The sequence below is a fragment of the Sceloporus occidentalis genome, unplaced genomic scaffold (genome assembly GCF_023333645.1).
Source record: "Sceloporus occidentalis isolate IW3139 unplaced genomic scaffold, rSceOcc1.0.p SCAF_6, whole genome shotgun sequence".
Taxonomy (NCBI): Eukaryota; Metazoa; Chordata; class Lepidosauria; order Squamata; family Phrynosomatidae; genus Sceloporus; species Sceloporus occidentalis.
In genome coordinates, this window is record NW_028316986.1 from 107,543,285 (window position 1) to 107,559,022 (window position 15,738).

Here is a 15,738-nt window from a genome sequence, read left to right on the forward strand (position 1 = left end):
TGTTGGGGTGGTACACCCAGAGGGACTGGCACAATTACTGATCAAGCAAGAAAGGGAGTAATCCCTTTTTCACTTGCACAGCCACTGTGCCAGACCCTTAACGGGCTCTCTGGAGGTCACAGCGCTGCTCCTCTGAGAAACAGCTGCTGATGGGGAGGGGGGTGTTCTCTCCATTCAGAATCTGGAACAGTTGCTAGGTGAGCAGCCATATGGATCCTGAACAGGCCCTCTGGAGGCTGCAGTGCTGCCCCCCCCCCCACAAGCAGCAGCCACTACTGGGGGGAGGTGAGCAGTGTCTTCAGTCCATCATAGCAGAATGTGCAGTAGTTGCACTAAACTCTGAAGGCCGCTGCAGCCATACCGGACTCTTAAGGTCTCGGGGGGGGGGGGGGGGCAGCGCCTTCATAATGTCATGTGGCCATGCTGGACCCTGAATAGGAGCTCCAGAGGTCACAGTGCTCCCGCCCACAGCAACAGTCTAGGCTGGCAGATGGCTGGCCTGAGGCAAGTGCAGTCCACCACCACCCTGGACCAGGTGACACCAACCACAGTAACGCCACTGAGTGGTACATCCTGATTTGTAGTTTTTTGCATTGCCCATATTGTATCTGGCAAGTGTCTTTTTACAATCAAATTTCCCATCTGTAATTTGGAAACAGATGATGTAGAAAAGTCACATAGCTTTAGCTACAAAAACAGTTTTTGCAACTTGGGAGGCATTACTGCTAGGCAATTTACTGCTACTGAAATCAATTATCTGTGATATGTTTGAGCTATTACTGGTTTTTGATAAATGAACACATTCTATTTATCACATCTCTATACTAGAGCAGGGGTCGGCAACCTCCGGCCCGTGGGCTGGATGCGGCCTGCGGGCGCCTTTCCGCCGGCCCCCGGTCCCTCCTGCCGCCGAAATCGCCACCGATTTCGGCCGCTCCGGCCGCCATTTTGCCCTTCAAAATGGCGGCGCCCATTAGGAGGCCCGATGCAGCCTCCGGAGCCCTGAACAGGGCTCCAGGAGCCGCACCGGGCCTCTGGGAGGCCCGATGCAGCAGCCGGAGCCCCGAAATGGGGCTCCAGCAGCCGCAGCGGGCCTTCCAATGGGTGCCGCCCACCTCCCTCCTGGCTCCGCCCTCCCTCCTCCCTCCTATAAATGGAGGGGCGGGGGAAGGAGGAGGAGGCAGAGAGAGAGGGAGGGAGGGGAGGAGGAGAGAGAGAGAGAGAGAGAGAGGGTGGGAGGGAGAGGAAAGAGAGGGAGGGAGGGGAGGAGAGAGAGAGAGAGAGAAAGGGTGGGAGGGTGAGGAGAGAGAGGGAGAGAAAGGGTGGGAGGGAGAGGAGAGAGAGGGAGGGATGGGAGAAGAGAGAGAGAGGGAGGAAGGGAGAGAAAGAAAGTGGTTTGAGACAGTGGCATGCATTTTTGCTGTTTTGTGGCCTTGCCTAGTCGCTTCCATTCTTGCAAATATTGCTATTATTATTGTTGTTATTATCCTTTGGTATTCTCTTTACAAAATCCCCCCACATGGACTTGCTTGCTCTTTTCTGGGTTGAGACAGTGGCATGCATTTTTTGCTGTTTTGTGGCCTTGCCTAGTCGCTTCCATTCTTGCAAATATTGCTATTATTATTGTTGTTATTCCTTTGGTATTCTCTTTACAAAATCCCCCCACATGGACTTGCTTGCTCTTTTCTGGGTTGAGACAGTGGCATGCATTTTTTGCTGTTTTGTGGCCTTGCCTAGTCACTTCCATGTTGCAAATATTGCTATTATTATTGTTGTTATTCTTTGGTATTCTCTTTGCAAAATCCCCCCACATGGACTTGTTTGCTCTTTTCTGGGTTGAGACAGTGGCATGTGTTTTTTGCTGTTTTGTGGCCTTGCCTAGTCGCTTCCATTCTTGCAAATATTGCTATTATTATTGTTGTTATCCTTTGGTATTCTCTTTGCAAAATCCCCCCACATGGACTTGCTTGCTCTTTTCTGGGTTGAGACAGTGTGCATGCATTTTTCCTGTGTTATGGCATTGCCTAGTAGCTTCTTGCAAATATTATTATTATTATGCGGCTCCGCCCCCGGAGGGTGGAAACTCTGCCCGACATGTGGCTCCGGCCCCGGATAGTGGAAGCTCTGCCCTGGCATGCGGCTCCGCCCCAGAGGGTGGAAGCTCCACCCCCCATGTGCAGCTCCACCCCCGGAGGGTGGAAGCTCCACCCCCCGGCTTCGGCCCCCCAGTTGTCTGAGGGACAGCAACCCAGCCCCTGGCTCAAAAAGGTTGCCTACCCCTGATTTAATTGTTTTATGAGCTCCACACAGAGAACAATGTTTTGGGGCAGTCTTATATAAATATAATAAATAATAAATGCATTTCTTTATGTTTCGATGTTGCACACATGTATCATGCATATGAAATGGTAATTTTGTGCCTTCCAGATATTTTGAACTACAAGCTTTATCAGCCTCACCCAGGATGGAAAATGATTAGGGGTTATGGGAGTTGTAGCCCAAAACATCTCAAGAATATCCCACATAAGTGGTATGTAAATGTTGTTTTTAATTTATTTTTTCTGAAATAATTTTCTGAAACCCTACTGTTGAATTCAATTGCAAACACATTTTAGTGGACACATTTTTAAAAATCAAAATAATCTAACTAATTAATTAAACAGCACAATCCTAAATAAATGACATAGCCATCTTGTTATTTTAATTTTTATTTAGCATAAAGCTGCTAAGATAGTGGAAAAGTTATGAAAATTGATCCAATTAGTGTCCCAGATAAGTTTCCGTACAGTGTCTAGCGAACACAAAAGTTAATTCAAAGAGCTTCTGAGAAGTCCTAGGATATATTCTTGACAAGAAAGGAAGCAGTTTATTAGAAGCAGCAGTAGGGCAATAAAATAATTCAAAGCCATCACCATAAACCACAAATTATGAAAAATCAGAAAAATGAACATGCTCTGTACAGCAATACTTAAGCAGTGATGAACCCTATTAATGTTTTAATTCCAATTCATGCAACTAATCAGATAATATATTTGTAGAGAAATCAGCCTGATATCAAAGGCTGGGAAATGTTACTGATAGATCATTCTGAATCACAGCTGCAACCTTAGCTCTTAGTGAATTAGGGAGACTTTCACAAGGAGATCAAGTGTAATTAATTAATTTGCTGAGTAATGGGAATGCCTGATGCCACTTAAGATAAGCAGTGGCCTACTGTGGCAATCTTGGATGATTTTGCAAAAGCATTCAATTTATAAAGCACACTGGCTTTATATATCCTTGCCTGATAAGACATCAGTTGCAATTAAAGCTCTCTATCATCACAAAATCCATTTGTGGGAGGAATATTGCCAGTTTCAAAGCAGAGGCAGGTGCCTCACTTGAAAATCCATTGGCTTGTCTTCTTTTTTGCAATGCACAAACTACCCAACCTTGGGAATCTACCTCTGAGCACGTTTCCTAGTCAAATGATGCGACAAGCCCTGATGGAGATGTACCTACAAAGGGATGCTCATACTATAATGAACTAGAAATTTAGCCAGTACTGGTCAGAAGAGATCTGCATGACGCAGCTATGGGTGCCTTTAGACTGTAGAAATAATGCAGTCTGACACCATTTAACTGACCTAAGCTCCATCCTACAGAATTCTGGGGTTTGTAATTTTGCGAAGCACTGTTGGCAGAGAAGGCTAAAGATCCTGTGAAACTATGGCGGGTTACAGACCGCCCGTTTGGGGCGGGCTGCACCCGCCCCTTTCCCCGGGGTATCGGGGCCTCAGTGTCCAGAACGGCAGCCGTTGAGGCCCTGATCCGCCGCTTTTCAGGCTGTGGGGAAGCGGCAAAAGGCCCCTTCCCCGCAGCCTGAAAAGGGGTGTCCCTGGGGCTTCAAGCCCCAAGGACACCCCGCGGCGGCGGGGAGGAGGAGAAAGGGGCCGCTGGGCGCAGCTGTGTGAAGGCTGCGCCCAGCGGACCAAACCAGGAAGGAGATCCAAAACAGAGCTCCTTCCTGCTCCGCGCTAAGGGTGCACTAGGCACCCTGGCACAGAGCGAGGACGTCACTTCCACGCCGCCCCATATAGAGGTGGCGCGGTCGTGATGTCCTCATGGCGGTGGCCATGTGGAACGGCCGCCACCATTTTGTGCGCGCTCCGCGCGTCCTAGGGTTGGGGGGGTGCGGAAGCACCGCCCCTTTCTAACCCTAGCACGCGCGAAGCACGTACTAAAGTGCCCGTCTGTAACGGGCCTCCAAATCTCATAGGATGGAGGTACAGCACTAAAATGGTGTCACACTGCATTATTGTGACAGGGTAGATGCACCCTATATTACCAGCCAGAAGTAGAGCTTGTAAAAGTCATTAGGCCAGCCAAGCTTATAAGAAGGGCTACTTTATAAAGCAGGGCTTACAACAGTATACTGAAAGGCTCAAACCTGGGTTTCCCTGGGTTCTTATTCTAAAAAAAATGGGAATATAAATAAATAAACTTGAGAGGTTAACTGTGAAACGCAATACTATATTACCTGCATTGGCAACCTGTGCACAGAAGCTAAAATTAAAGAATGAATATGAGTAGGAAAAAATTAAGAGCAGTAAATATTTACAATATATAAGCAAAATGTAATATTGCTTTAAAAGAGCAATTGTGTAAGGTGAAGGCTCTATGAATAACTGTATAACTTGCTACACTGCAGAAGTAATGCTGTGATTGTATAAATGAAGAAATAGAAAATCAGAAATAAACAGGTCATGAACTGCAGAAGTTAAACCTGAATAACTTTCAGTGCCTGGCACTTTGTGCCAAAAATTATGGAGGAGAGGAAGAAAAATGACACAAAACACTATAGTAGCAAACAAGGAATGCAATGCATTAGCAAATAGATAACTAACAGGGTCTTGCTATTTCACATTCACATATTTAACTAGACTTTTTTTCTTTAAAAAGTTAACAAAAAATAGATGGATGATATATTGCTTTATACCCAGTCAGATAATTTTTCCAAAAAGGTGAGAATATCAAACATGTACCATACTTCAGCACTTACAGCACTATATTGCAGACCTAAAACATGTTTCTCACAGGAAAGGGACTTCAAAATACACAAAGTGAATTAAGTCCAAATCTATCTCCAATACCCAAGGCAGAATAAACCACCAAATAGACCTAGCTCCTTGATCTATCTACAAAATATGCTACAACTCTAGTGATACATATCTATAAAGCAGATAATTACAGATAGGGCATGACATCTGTATATTGCAAGGGGCAGCAAAAAACAAAAGAAATCAGAAAGGCACCTAACTAAACATCTATGGAAAATGACTGTCATATTTAAACTGATAGGCAAGCAGTAAAACCTTCAGAAGTAGTGATATTCATTCATACAGGCTTTCCCATCTTGAGTTTCATTTACTCCAATACAGTTGCCCAGCATTCCACAACAGCACAACTACTACTATCATAAAAAAACACTTACCTGCTACACACAAAATTTTGTCAGGGAAGTGATAAAGATCTCCTTTAATATACTGCCTTACTTAAGACCATTGATTTCCATGTGAACTAATTTAATCTCTGGAACTAAGCCCAAATACTTTGGTGTACACAGACCAGATGTAGACTGCTCATACACTCTTAAGTCCTCATCTGAGGTTTTATTTATATGTTAAGACACATGTGTTACAAAAACAATCTTTTCGGAGCTGTGCAGGCCCCTCAGCAGTAGAGAAACATATGACAGATGCATACACTAGTAAGGGGAGCTTGGGCTCAGCCATCAGTTTTGATCCTTTCACATACTCCCTCCTCCATCTCCTCTTCTTCCACCACCACTTTATTATTATTTTTTTCAAAAAAAGTAATACATATTCATGTATTTATTCTTTCATTTACAATTTTAGTCTTTCAGGAAAATGGTCTGATTCCCTCAGTTAATAGTCTCTGATCTACAGCACTTTATGAGAAAATTGGTTTATTCACCAAGCCTGATGCTTTTAAAATATGTTGTGACAGGAAAGGGATTGCATAACCTTGTCTGCAAGGTAATCACTTAAGCATAGTTCTCACAGATGAATAGACATAATAAGCACCCTCCTTCCATGCTGAATTTCCACCATGATATAATACTTACAGAAATAAGATTAATAACTTGACTGGAGAAACTGAATAAATTTATGCAGTATAAATGCCTTCTACAAACATCATTTTGAATCAATTTAGTTCACATTGTGCTAAATTAAATAACATTCCTGTTCCCCTATCTCAGTTGTGGAAAGATTTATTCTCAGAAAAATCTATGCATCCAAAGAATGTGTTTCTTTATTTCTAAAACTGACCATACCCCTTTCCATGGATTCATGTAAATTTATAGCTCAATGAGATGAACCCTCAGACACACACCTTCATGCATACTTTCTGGACCTAGAAGGGGGGGGGGGGGATGCATAGCTTTTTTGTTTCTCATAAAAACATTCCCAAGTCATTTAATATTTCTAAAGTACTGCAAGAAAGAACAAACCATGTATACTACTGATGTATCAGAATTAAATACACATTAAATAGCATTCTTTCTATTTTTAAAAAATATCAGACCATTTAGGATGTTCTTTTCTCTTACCTTTCTAAATGATGCTGGCAGTGTAGATGAAGTTATGGAAACCATTGGAATAGCATAAGCAAATTGTGAATTTTGTGAAGGGACTAGAGGCAGCTGATTTGTTTGAGCAGCAAACTGTGTATCAGGCATGTCAAAGTATCTGAAAAACAAAGAAACATATCTTGTGTTTTAGAGATGTTAAGCACAAACACCATATTTGTGAGCCTGCATTGTGATGTTTATAAAAATCCATTAAGAGAGACCACGATGATTACTGTGAAAATTCAGGACATGAAATTAAATAAATGTACAGTCCAGAATGTTAGGTGGTAGTACCTGATAAATACTTGAGATAAATCAAAAATAGTATTAATTTATGGAAACCATTGTTTTCATGCAAAATGGATCTAAGGCCAGTACAGATGTCCAACTGTACTGGCCAATATACAGATGTATATATATAGGAGATGAGCAATGTCAATAGCTTTCACATTAATCATGCATGAACCTAGTTTATGGTTTTCTCACTCTCTTTTAATTCTTAAGTTATTGTTTTGCTGAAGCTGCCATTTGGCCAGTTTTGAGAGATGTTTTCCATCTCTGGATGAGTGCTATATTTTGCTATTTTAAAATTATTAATGGTCTCAATATTCAGCTCTCATGATCAGGCACATGCTCTGTGTTCCTGTGAATAGCCATGTAATTTTTCCTGAGGAGAGACTGTATCTCTAATTATTATGAAGAATAAGAACTCACTATAGAAGTTTTTGAAATAAACCATACCTGTACACTTTAAAACACCCCCCCCCACACACACACCTTTCTCCCAGAGAAGATTACAGATCAGTTAAAAAGAAAATCCTTCCCCTTAGGTACACAAGCTAAAGGGCACAGTACAAAATGAAATGATGAGGCAGGCAGGCAGAAAATTCTAATGCTAAATATATTCAAGAGCCTTTGGAACTTGCTGTGACTCCTACTAATATCTAATTGAAAGCTCAAATGAAACCTCAATATATGTTTGCTGCATACCAAGTATGATTCTTTATCTGCTACCTCACTATTCCTATGAGCCCATTTATTCCCTTCAGGTAAATAGTGAAATAAATATACTGTGAAATAAATATATCTTATGTGGCCTACATCCTTTGCATGACATGTGGCACCCCAATAGCAAAATAACCCTCCCATTAGGTTCTTTAGACTAGCCTATCATTTAAGCTTTTTTTCCCTATGAAATATTCCCTTTTTGTTTCTGGTTGTTTTTTTTTAAATATGGTTTTCCTTCAAATTCTTCTAAATTTTTACTGGAAAGAAGTATAGCAAAACTGGCTGTCTCCCTACATTTAAAACATAAGTTGGACTAAAGAGCAGTAAGAATATGGAATTCTCAGATTCAACACAAATTATCCATTCAGTAGCTTATTCCATTGACAATTCTTTGGGTGTTGTCTTATCATTCTAGGCTGCTTCTAGAAGTTGTGGAACTCTGTGGAAAAGAGAGCCAGGCCTTTCTGGGACACCTTCATTTTGCTTGCAGGTTGGTTTCCGTGGGCAGAGCTTTCTCTACATGGTTAGCCTGGGTCAGATCAGGTGTCAAACTGTGCACCACCATATCCGCCTCACCAAGGGCATTAAACAGGACCTCAGATTGTGGAAGGAATTCCTTAAGGATTTCAATGGGGTTTCCCTGTGGCAGTGCTCTTGGAACTTGGAACTGGGCCTCCAGGTCTACTCAGATGCTGCAGGAAGCCTGGGCTTTGGAGTCTTTTTCCAGGACCATTGCTGCACCCAACGCTGGCCTGCCTACTGGACATAGTGAGGGATCCTCCGGGACCTCACATTTCTAGAATTCTTTCCTGTTTTGGTAGGAGTGCACATCTAGGGGGGAAGCCTTTGCCAACAAGGCAGTTCATTTTTGGTGCGACAACCAGGCAGTAGTCTGAATCCTCAACTGCCACTCCTCCAAGTTTGCACAAGTCATGCTCCTGGTTCACCGCTTTGTTTTACTGTGCCTCCACAACAACATCACGTTCCAAGCCCGTTTTGTGCCTGGCTTGGAGAATAACACTGCAGATTCTCTCTCTTGTTTTCAGGAGGCCAGGTTCCGTTAACTCGCCCATGCTTTTCCCTGTGGAACTGTGGTATGTTGGAAACTTGCTGTGATGCAGGGCGTCCTGTCTTCACTGGCCCCAGCTACCTTTAGAGAGTACAGGAGAGTTGTTTCCAAGCTTTTTGCCATTTTGGGGGTGTCTGGCCTCCAGGCACACTGGCCACTCCAGTCCCATACCATCCTTCAATTCCTTGTCTGGTTGAGAGTCTGGGATCATACCTCATACCATGTCGGTCCACTCGGCAGGCATTTCCTTCTTTTCCAAGGCCAGGGCGTTCCAGGACTCTTGTGCATACTTCTTAGTAAGGAGGATCCTGGAAGGCTGGAAGAGAGCATCCCTTAGGCAGGAGGATGGGAGGAGACCCATTTGCTTTAGAGTCCTTCTCAGGCTCTCTCTGCAGCTTAAGCAGGTCTGTCATTCCAGAGCCGAGGCCTGCCTTTTTAGAACTGCCTTTCTAACTGCCTTCTTTGGGGCATTGCAGGTGAGTGAGCTTGTCCCCTCCTCCAGGTTGGATGGGACTAAGTGTTCATTTCAGAGGGAGGATGTTTCTTTGTGGGAAATGCTGTGTTTTTAGTTCTCCCCACGTCAAAGTGTGACCAGTTGAGGAAAGGGTCCATCATCATCCTGAGAAGGCTCCATGGCTGCCACCTGTGCCCTGTTCAGAAGCCCTCAGACTGCAGGCCCTCTTTTTAGCCATGAGGATAGAACTCCGCTAACCCGGTACCAATTGGTGTCAGTACCTCATCTGGCCCTGCAATGTGTCAAATTGCTAGTGGAGGACTTTGGAGGACACCCGTTCCATATAGGGGCTGCTACAACTGCAGTAGGATGCGGCATGCCAGTGGATTCTATAAAAAGGATGAGCAAGTAGAAGTCTGGGGTATTTGTTGGCTATGTCCATCCAGGTCCTCAGGACAGCCATAGGGCTGAAGGGAGGGATCCTCTTGCTGGGGGGAGGTACAGCTTTCAGGGTGGTTGGCGCAAGGTAGGCCCTGTGGGAGGGGCCCGGCCTTTGTGACTGTAGCATGGGCCGTGGATCTGGTGGGCATGGTTTCTGGTGCTGCAAAGCAATGAATCAGGAGTCCCACAGGGACCTGGGGATGCTGGGAGCGATGAGGTGTTGCCATGGCGGGGGCAACTCCTGATCAGTATCCCCTGATGACAAAGGGGCAAAGATGCAGATGTGCAATCAGTTGGTTACCCCCTTCTGTCATCCTAAGGCTTGGCCATGACCAGGCAAAATGGTTCATCGAGCAACAGGCAGGTTGGTCGATGCCAGATCCAGACCCATGCATTTAGCCAACCCTACCTACCAGCTATACTCAATAAAAGTTGTGGCTTTTTCCTTCCAATTGTGTGACTTGGTGTCTCCTTCTTGCGACATCTCCCCTTTCTCCAGCAACAAACTGTATGTGATATAGTACAGTGATGGAGAATTACAGATAATGCAGAACCTTTAGTAAGTAGAGCTCACACAAGACATTTTCTGTTTGAAAGCCAAAGCTGTTTTAGAGCAACAGTTTCCTTTAGACTGAACTCACTATTTCAAGAAAGTACTTCCCTTGCACAGAAAACATTTAGACTTAATTTCTGATTAGACATGATTCACCACCAAGCTTTCAGAAAGATATAGTACACAATACATAACAGTTTTCATCTTTCAATACATGCTGGCTCCCCTGATGGAGAACATGTGCAGTCCCTTAACATTTATTGGAAGTAGATTCAGGATTTAGAGTTTATGGTATGAACTGCTACAAGGCATTGAAATGGTCATTTTTTAAAGGCGACTTTTAAAGATAAGTAATGTGCACAGATCTATCAATAGCTATCAGAAGCTAAACTGAATTTTCAAATTCAAAAGATTTATTTCAATAGATATCTGTCATTAGGAAGCAACAGTAAGTGAAAGAACTATTTATTCCCTTTTTCTTACTTCTGGGTTTTCCGGAAACAACTGGTAGTGCTGTATGAGGTGGACCTTTGGTCAAATCCAGCAGGAATATTATTATATTTCTAACCCATATGCAGCATGTATATCAGGAGAAATTAAACAGTCTTCCACATGCTGTTGAATTGCATTTCCCATCAATCCTACCAAGCATGACCAATAGTAAGGGATCCTAAGAGTTCAAATTCAACAACATCTAGAGGGCCAAATGACTCCACCACCATCATCTGGTGTACATACAGCCCTTATAGATTAGGTTAGTCCGTGCACATTAATATGGAAACCTTCTATACAAACTCTACACATAAATGGAATATTCTACATATCTACTTGTTTGTACGAAGCTATTCTTTCCACTAGAAAATATGCCAAATCCTGTGGATTAAGAATATAACATACACACCTATTGATTTGGTACAGAGCTGTGCAAAGCAGAATTCTAAAATCTAGATGCTCTGGATGAGACAGCTTCCCATCCCCTCCATTCCCCTCAAAACCCATCCAAGTGGTGAACACCGCTCTCCCTCTTCCAATGGTGGAAGTGTTGATTTAGCAAAGACATAATCTCAACTGAATCTGACTCGTGTCTGTGAATTAAAGGATCCCTAACAGTTGGTCTGGATCCAAGTTCCTGTGTACAGCTAGGGAGCCACTGAATTGTGGCCAAATTTTGTTTACAATTCATAATCCCACACATGCACAAATTACAGTTCAGCGTCCCATTTTGTTCTGTAAGAGCATGTGTTTCATGCAAACAATAGGAAAAGGTAGGTCTCAGAAGATGGTGCAGATTCCCTCTTGCTCCACCTTGAGCTGCAGGGTACTGCAAAGTATAGGTTGCACTTCAACACCTACACACATTTACACACCTGGAACAAGCTGTCTATAATGCAGTGCCATCAATATAAAGATGACACACAGCAGCTTTTTCAGATCCAAGGGAGATCAGTGGAGTCCCTACATGGATATTTGGGGTGAACTACAGAGACAGTAAGGGGTTCAGTAGCAGCTTTTTTAAAAAGCCCTTAAAACTAAGTTTTGATAACAAAGAGATGGTGGTTGATATTTGATTATTAGATGGTCAGCATTTGCTGAATTTACAGCTTGTGAGTGTTTCTCTACCCAGAATTCCTTCCAGAAACACTGGTGACATTTGCAATGGGAAAGCATGTAGCCAAGTATGTCTCTCTTTAGTGACAGGGACCTGGCTATCTTCATACCTGTCTTGGTAATGTCCAAAATTAGCTTAGTGAAATGCATTTTCTTTGGGACTGTCTTTGAAGAATGTTCAGAAACTGCCACTGGTCAAAAAAACCCTGCAGATTGATTCCTCACTGGGGCAGGTGACTGAGAGCATGATTTCCTCATGTGTGGAGAGATGTGTACTGGCCACCTGTTTGGCTATGCATATGACTCAAGATTCTAGTTTTGAACTTTATTGCCCTGAATAGTCTGATCTTGAAGCAGCTAAAATAATGCTATTATGTACAGTATTTGCTCAGATTTTCAAATAACATTTGATTCTGGATTCCATCAGTTAGAGAGACTACACATACAACAGGTGGCTAGTGGGAACAGAGCTTTCTCACTGGCAGGTTTGCACAATTCAGTTCTTAGGAAGGCACTTTCTAGTATTTATGAACCTAGGCCCCATTCATACTGGTCTAAAAGACCTGGAAGGAACTGGGCTGATCCGGATGCCCCTCCCCCGAATCGCTCCGTTAGCAAGTGCCCACTACAAATTTGAAATCGAATGCATTTTGACAGAAATCGAATGCATTCTGGAGGTGGCTGCTGCCAATCAAGCTATCGTCATGGTGACGTTTGCAGGGCATCGGGGGAAGTGTCCTCCCTTTTTAAAGAGCCAGGCACAGGGGTTTCAGCGGCTGAAGCAGGGAGAGAGATGCCTCTCTCTCTCTCTCTCTTTTTATAAACCTGTGGGCTTTGGGGTCAGATCTGCCCCTGTCCCAGGCAAAGGATGGGATTGCCATGCATTTTTTTTTATGCTTTTAAAAGCAACATTAGCTTTACCTTTGCTTCCCTTGCTGTATCTGCTCAAGAAGACAAATCATTTGCATAGTTGCTCAAAAAAAAAATTGTTAAAAATGTAACATTGATTGTTTGCAACATTTGTAGCTTCCCCCTCTGCAGAAGGCAAGGAGATCCAAGGATATCCAAGTGCAAGCCTAGCTCCATCTGCCTCTGGAATATAAACCATGCGCATGTTCGCTCAAAAAAAATTGTTAAAAATATAACATTGATTGTTTGCAACATTTGTAGCTTCCGCCTCTGCAGAAAGCAAGGAAATCCAAAGATATAAACTGCAAGCCTGGCTCCATCTACTTCTGGAATATAAACAATGCGCATAGTTGCTCAAAAAAAAAATGGTTTGAATTTGAAAAAAGGGGGGGGGGTTGCCTGACGTGAGCTCCGTTAGTGACCTGAATTTTTTCCTCCTGCAAGGGAAGGAATGCCCAGTGACAGAGGGCTTTGGGCAGAGGATGCAGGGAAAAGAGGGCTTTGGGCAGGGGATGCAGGGAAAAGAGGGCTTTGGGCAGGGGATGCAGGGAAAAGAGGCTCCTAAAGAATGCCTTCCCTTGCTCCCTTCTTCCCAGGGCTCTTTCCTCCTCCCCCTCCCCTCCGATGAGGGGAGGAAATGCCTTGCCCTTTGCCCACCCTCTGACCTAAATCCCTCCCTCAATTTGCCTCGATCGTGATCGAGGCCAAAGTTCTCATTCCCAGGACCCGGGGTTTTTAAAAAGAAACGACATTTGTGCCGATTTCAAAAGACCCGCGCTAGGGGCCATTTAACACGGAACGGGTGTGCAAGCCCCGGATTCGCTTGTGTGAGATTCGGGGTGAGTAGGAACTTCACGTGATTGAATCGGTTTCAGAACCGATGTTTTTTGTAATGTGAATGGGCCCCTAGTTTAAAAGAGAAAATTGAAAGAATTTCCATACCTAGGATCAAACATAGATCAGAATGGTGACTACAGTAAAAAAAATAAGAAGATTTTTTTTATAGGTGGTACCTAACCCCTCAAAAAATCAATCAAATATATAAATCAGGTAGTATCAATTGTTGGAAATGTGGAAGACCAGAAGGGAACTTCTTCCACATGTGGTGGCTGTGTGTTAAAGCAAGAGATTATTGGCAAATGATTCACAAATCTATGGAGGGTATTCTTAAAATATGTATTCCTTTTGAACCAAACTTGTTTCTGTTGAATATGACTCACAATATAAAAAAATGTTAAGATGAACAGGATTGTTTTATATATGGTTACTTGCGCAAGAATATTATTTGCACAATATTGGAAGTTACCAAAAAGTCCATTGATTGAGGAATGGTTGAGCAGACTATATGAAGCTAAAAATATGGACATAATATCTGCTTTACAAAAGGGAAAATCAAAAGAAAGTGCGGAAAAAGAATGGAGTGTTTTGAGTTTAATTGAGGGAGATGATTTTCTAAATAATCTAAATAAATAAGGTTGATATTAAATTGAGAAAATGGAAAACATCATGTGAACGTAATGTTATAGGTTATATGTCAGGAGTAAATATATAACTTGCAACGTGCAGTAAGATCCAAATGTAAATGGAAGTAATAACTAGAAGGATAAAAATATTGGTAATCAAATGTAAATATATGTGTTTGTATGTTAAATGTTGGTTTATTTTAGGTTGTATCTTAGGGTTAATGTAATCGTATGGTGGTCTGTTTGTTTGTTTTTGGTTAGTTTTTGTTTTTTTGATGTTAATATATGTGGTTATGTGATAAATTCTTTCTTCATCTTAAAAAAAAAAATCAATTCTTTTTGAGATGCACTTGGATCTCAAGGAGACTCCACTACACTCTGAGGGAGTGTGTTCCCCTGTCTAACAGCCCTTACTGTCAGGAAGTTCCTTCTAATGTGGAGGTGGAATCTCTTTTCCTGTAGCTTGCATCCATTGTTCCAGGTCCTGTTCTCTGGAGCAGCAGAAAACAAGCTTGCTCCCTCCTCAATATGGCATCCCTTCAAGTATTTAAACAGGGCTATCATATCACTTCTTAACCTTCTCTTCCCCAGGCTAAACATCCCTAGCTCCCTAAGTCGTTCCTCATAGGACATGGTTTCTAGACCCTTCACCATTTTAGTCGCCCTCCTTTGGACATGCTCCAGTTTCTCAATGTCCTTTTTGAACTGTGGTGCCCAGAACAGGTGGGGGGCTGACCAAAGCAGAATAGAGTGGCACTATTACCTCACTTGATCTAGACACTATACTTCTATTGATGCAGCCTAAAATCTTGTTAGCTGCCGCATCGCACTGTTGATTCATGTTCAACTTATGGTCTACTTGGACTCCCAGATCCCTTTCACATGTCCCCCATCCTATATCTGTGCATTTCATTTTTCTGCCCAAAGTGCAGTACCTTACATTTCTCTGTGATGAATTTCATTTTGTTAGCTTTGGCCTAGTTTTCTAGTCTGTTCAGGTCATTTTGAATCTTGATTCTGTTCTCTGGGGTATTAGCTAGGAAAGGTAGGAGGCAGAAAAAGGAGAGGAAGACCACATGCCATATGGATGGACTCAATTAGGAATGTCACAGGCATGAATTTGCAGGACCTGAATGGAGTATAGGGAGGACAGGGGATCTTGATTATGTCTAATCCACAGGGTTGCTATGAGTCACAATTGACTCAAGGGCAGCTAACAATACATTTAAAAGCAGGCCTGTGATCCATTATTTAAAAAAGTCTTAATCAATGAATTGAATGAGGTATAGTTTTTAAATGTATATACATTTACATATATGAAAAACAAATTATTTAAAAAACAATATTCCTTGTAGGTGATGTATGCATGCATAGCAATAGACATTTTGACATCCTATGACAAATCTAGGATTTCCTCTCATACAAGCCTTTTTGAGAATGCTCTTGCTGTATACAATGTTTGTTAATGCTTATATCAATAAACAGAATTGTTTAATCAGGCATACCTTTCTAATTAAAACAGACTATATTAGGTTAATCTGCTAATAATGCAATCCTGTGCATATCTACTAAGCAAGTCCCAGTAAGGGGGTGGAGGAC

At 42.6% G+C, this 15,738-nt stretch overlaps 1 protein-coding gene across 5 annotated transcripts in view; it reads right to left on the reverse strand.

Annotated features, from left to right (window-relative positions):
• Positions 1-15,738, reverse strand: part of CRYBG1 (crystallin beta-gamma domain containing 1) — a 150,089-nt gene that overhangs the window by 81,444 nt on the left and 52,907 nt on the right. For all 5 annotated transcript variants that reach the window (XM_089530648.1, XM_089530651.1, XM_089530652.1 and 2 more), the window contains exon 2: positions 6,614-6,752. In XM_089530648.1, the coding sequence (XP_089386774.1) occupies positions 6,614-6,752 (139 nt within the window). The remainder of the gene's footprint in view (positions 1-6,613; positions 6,753-15,738) is intronic.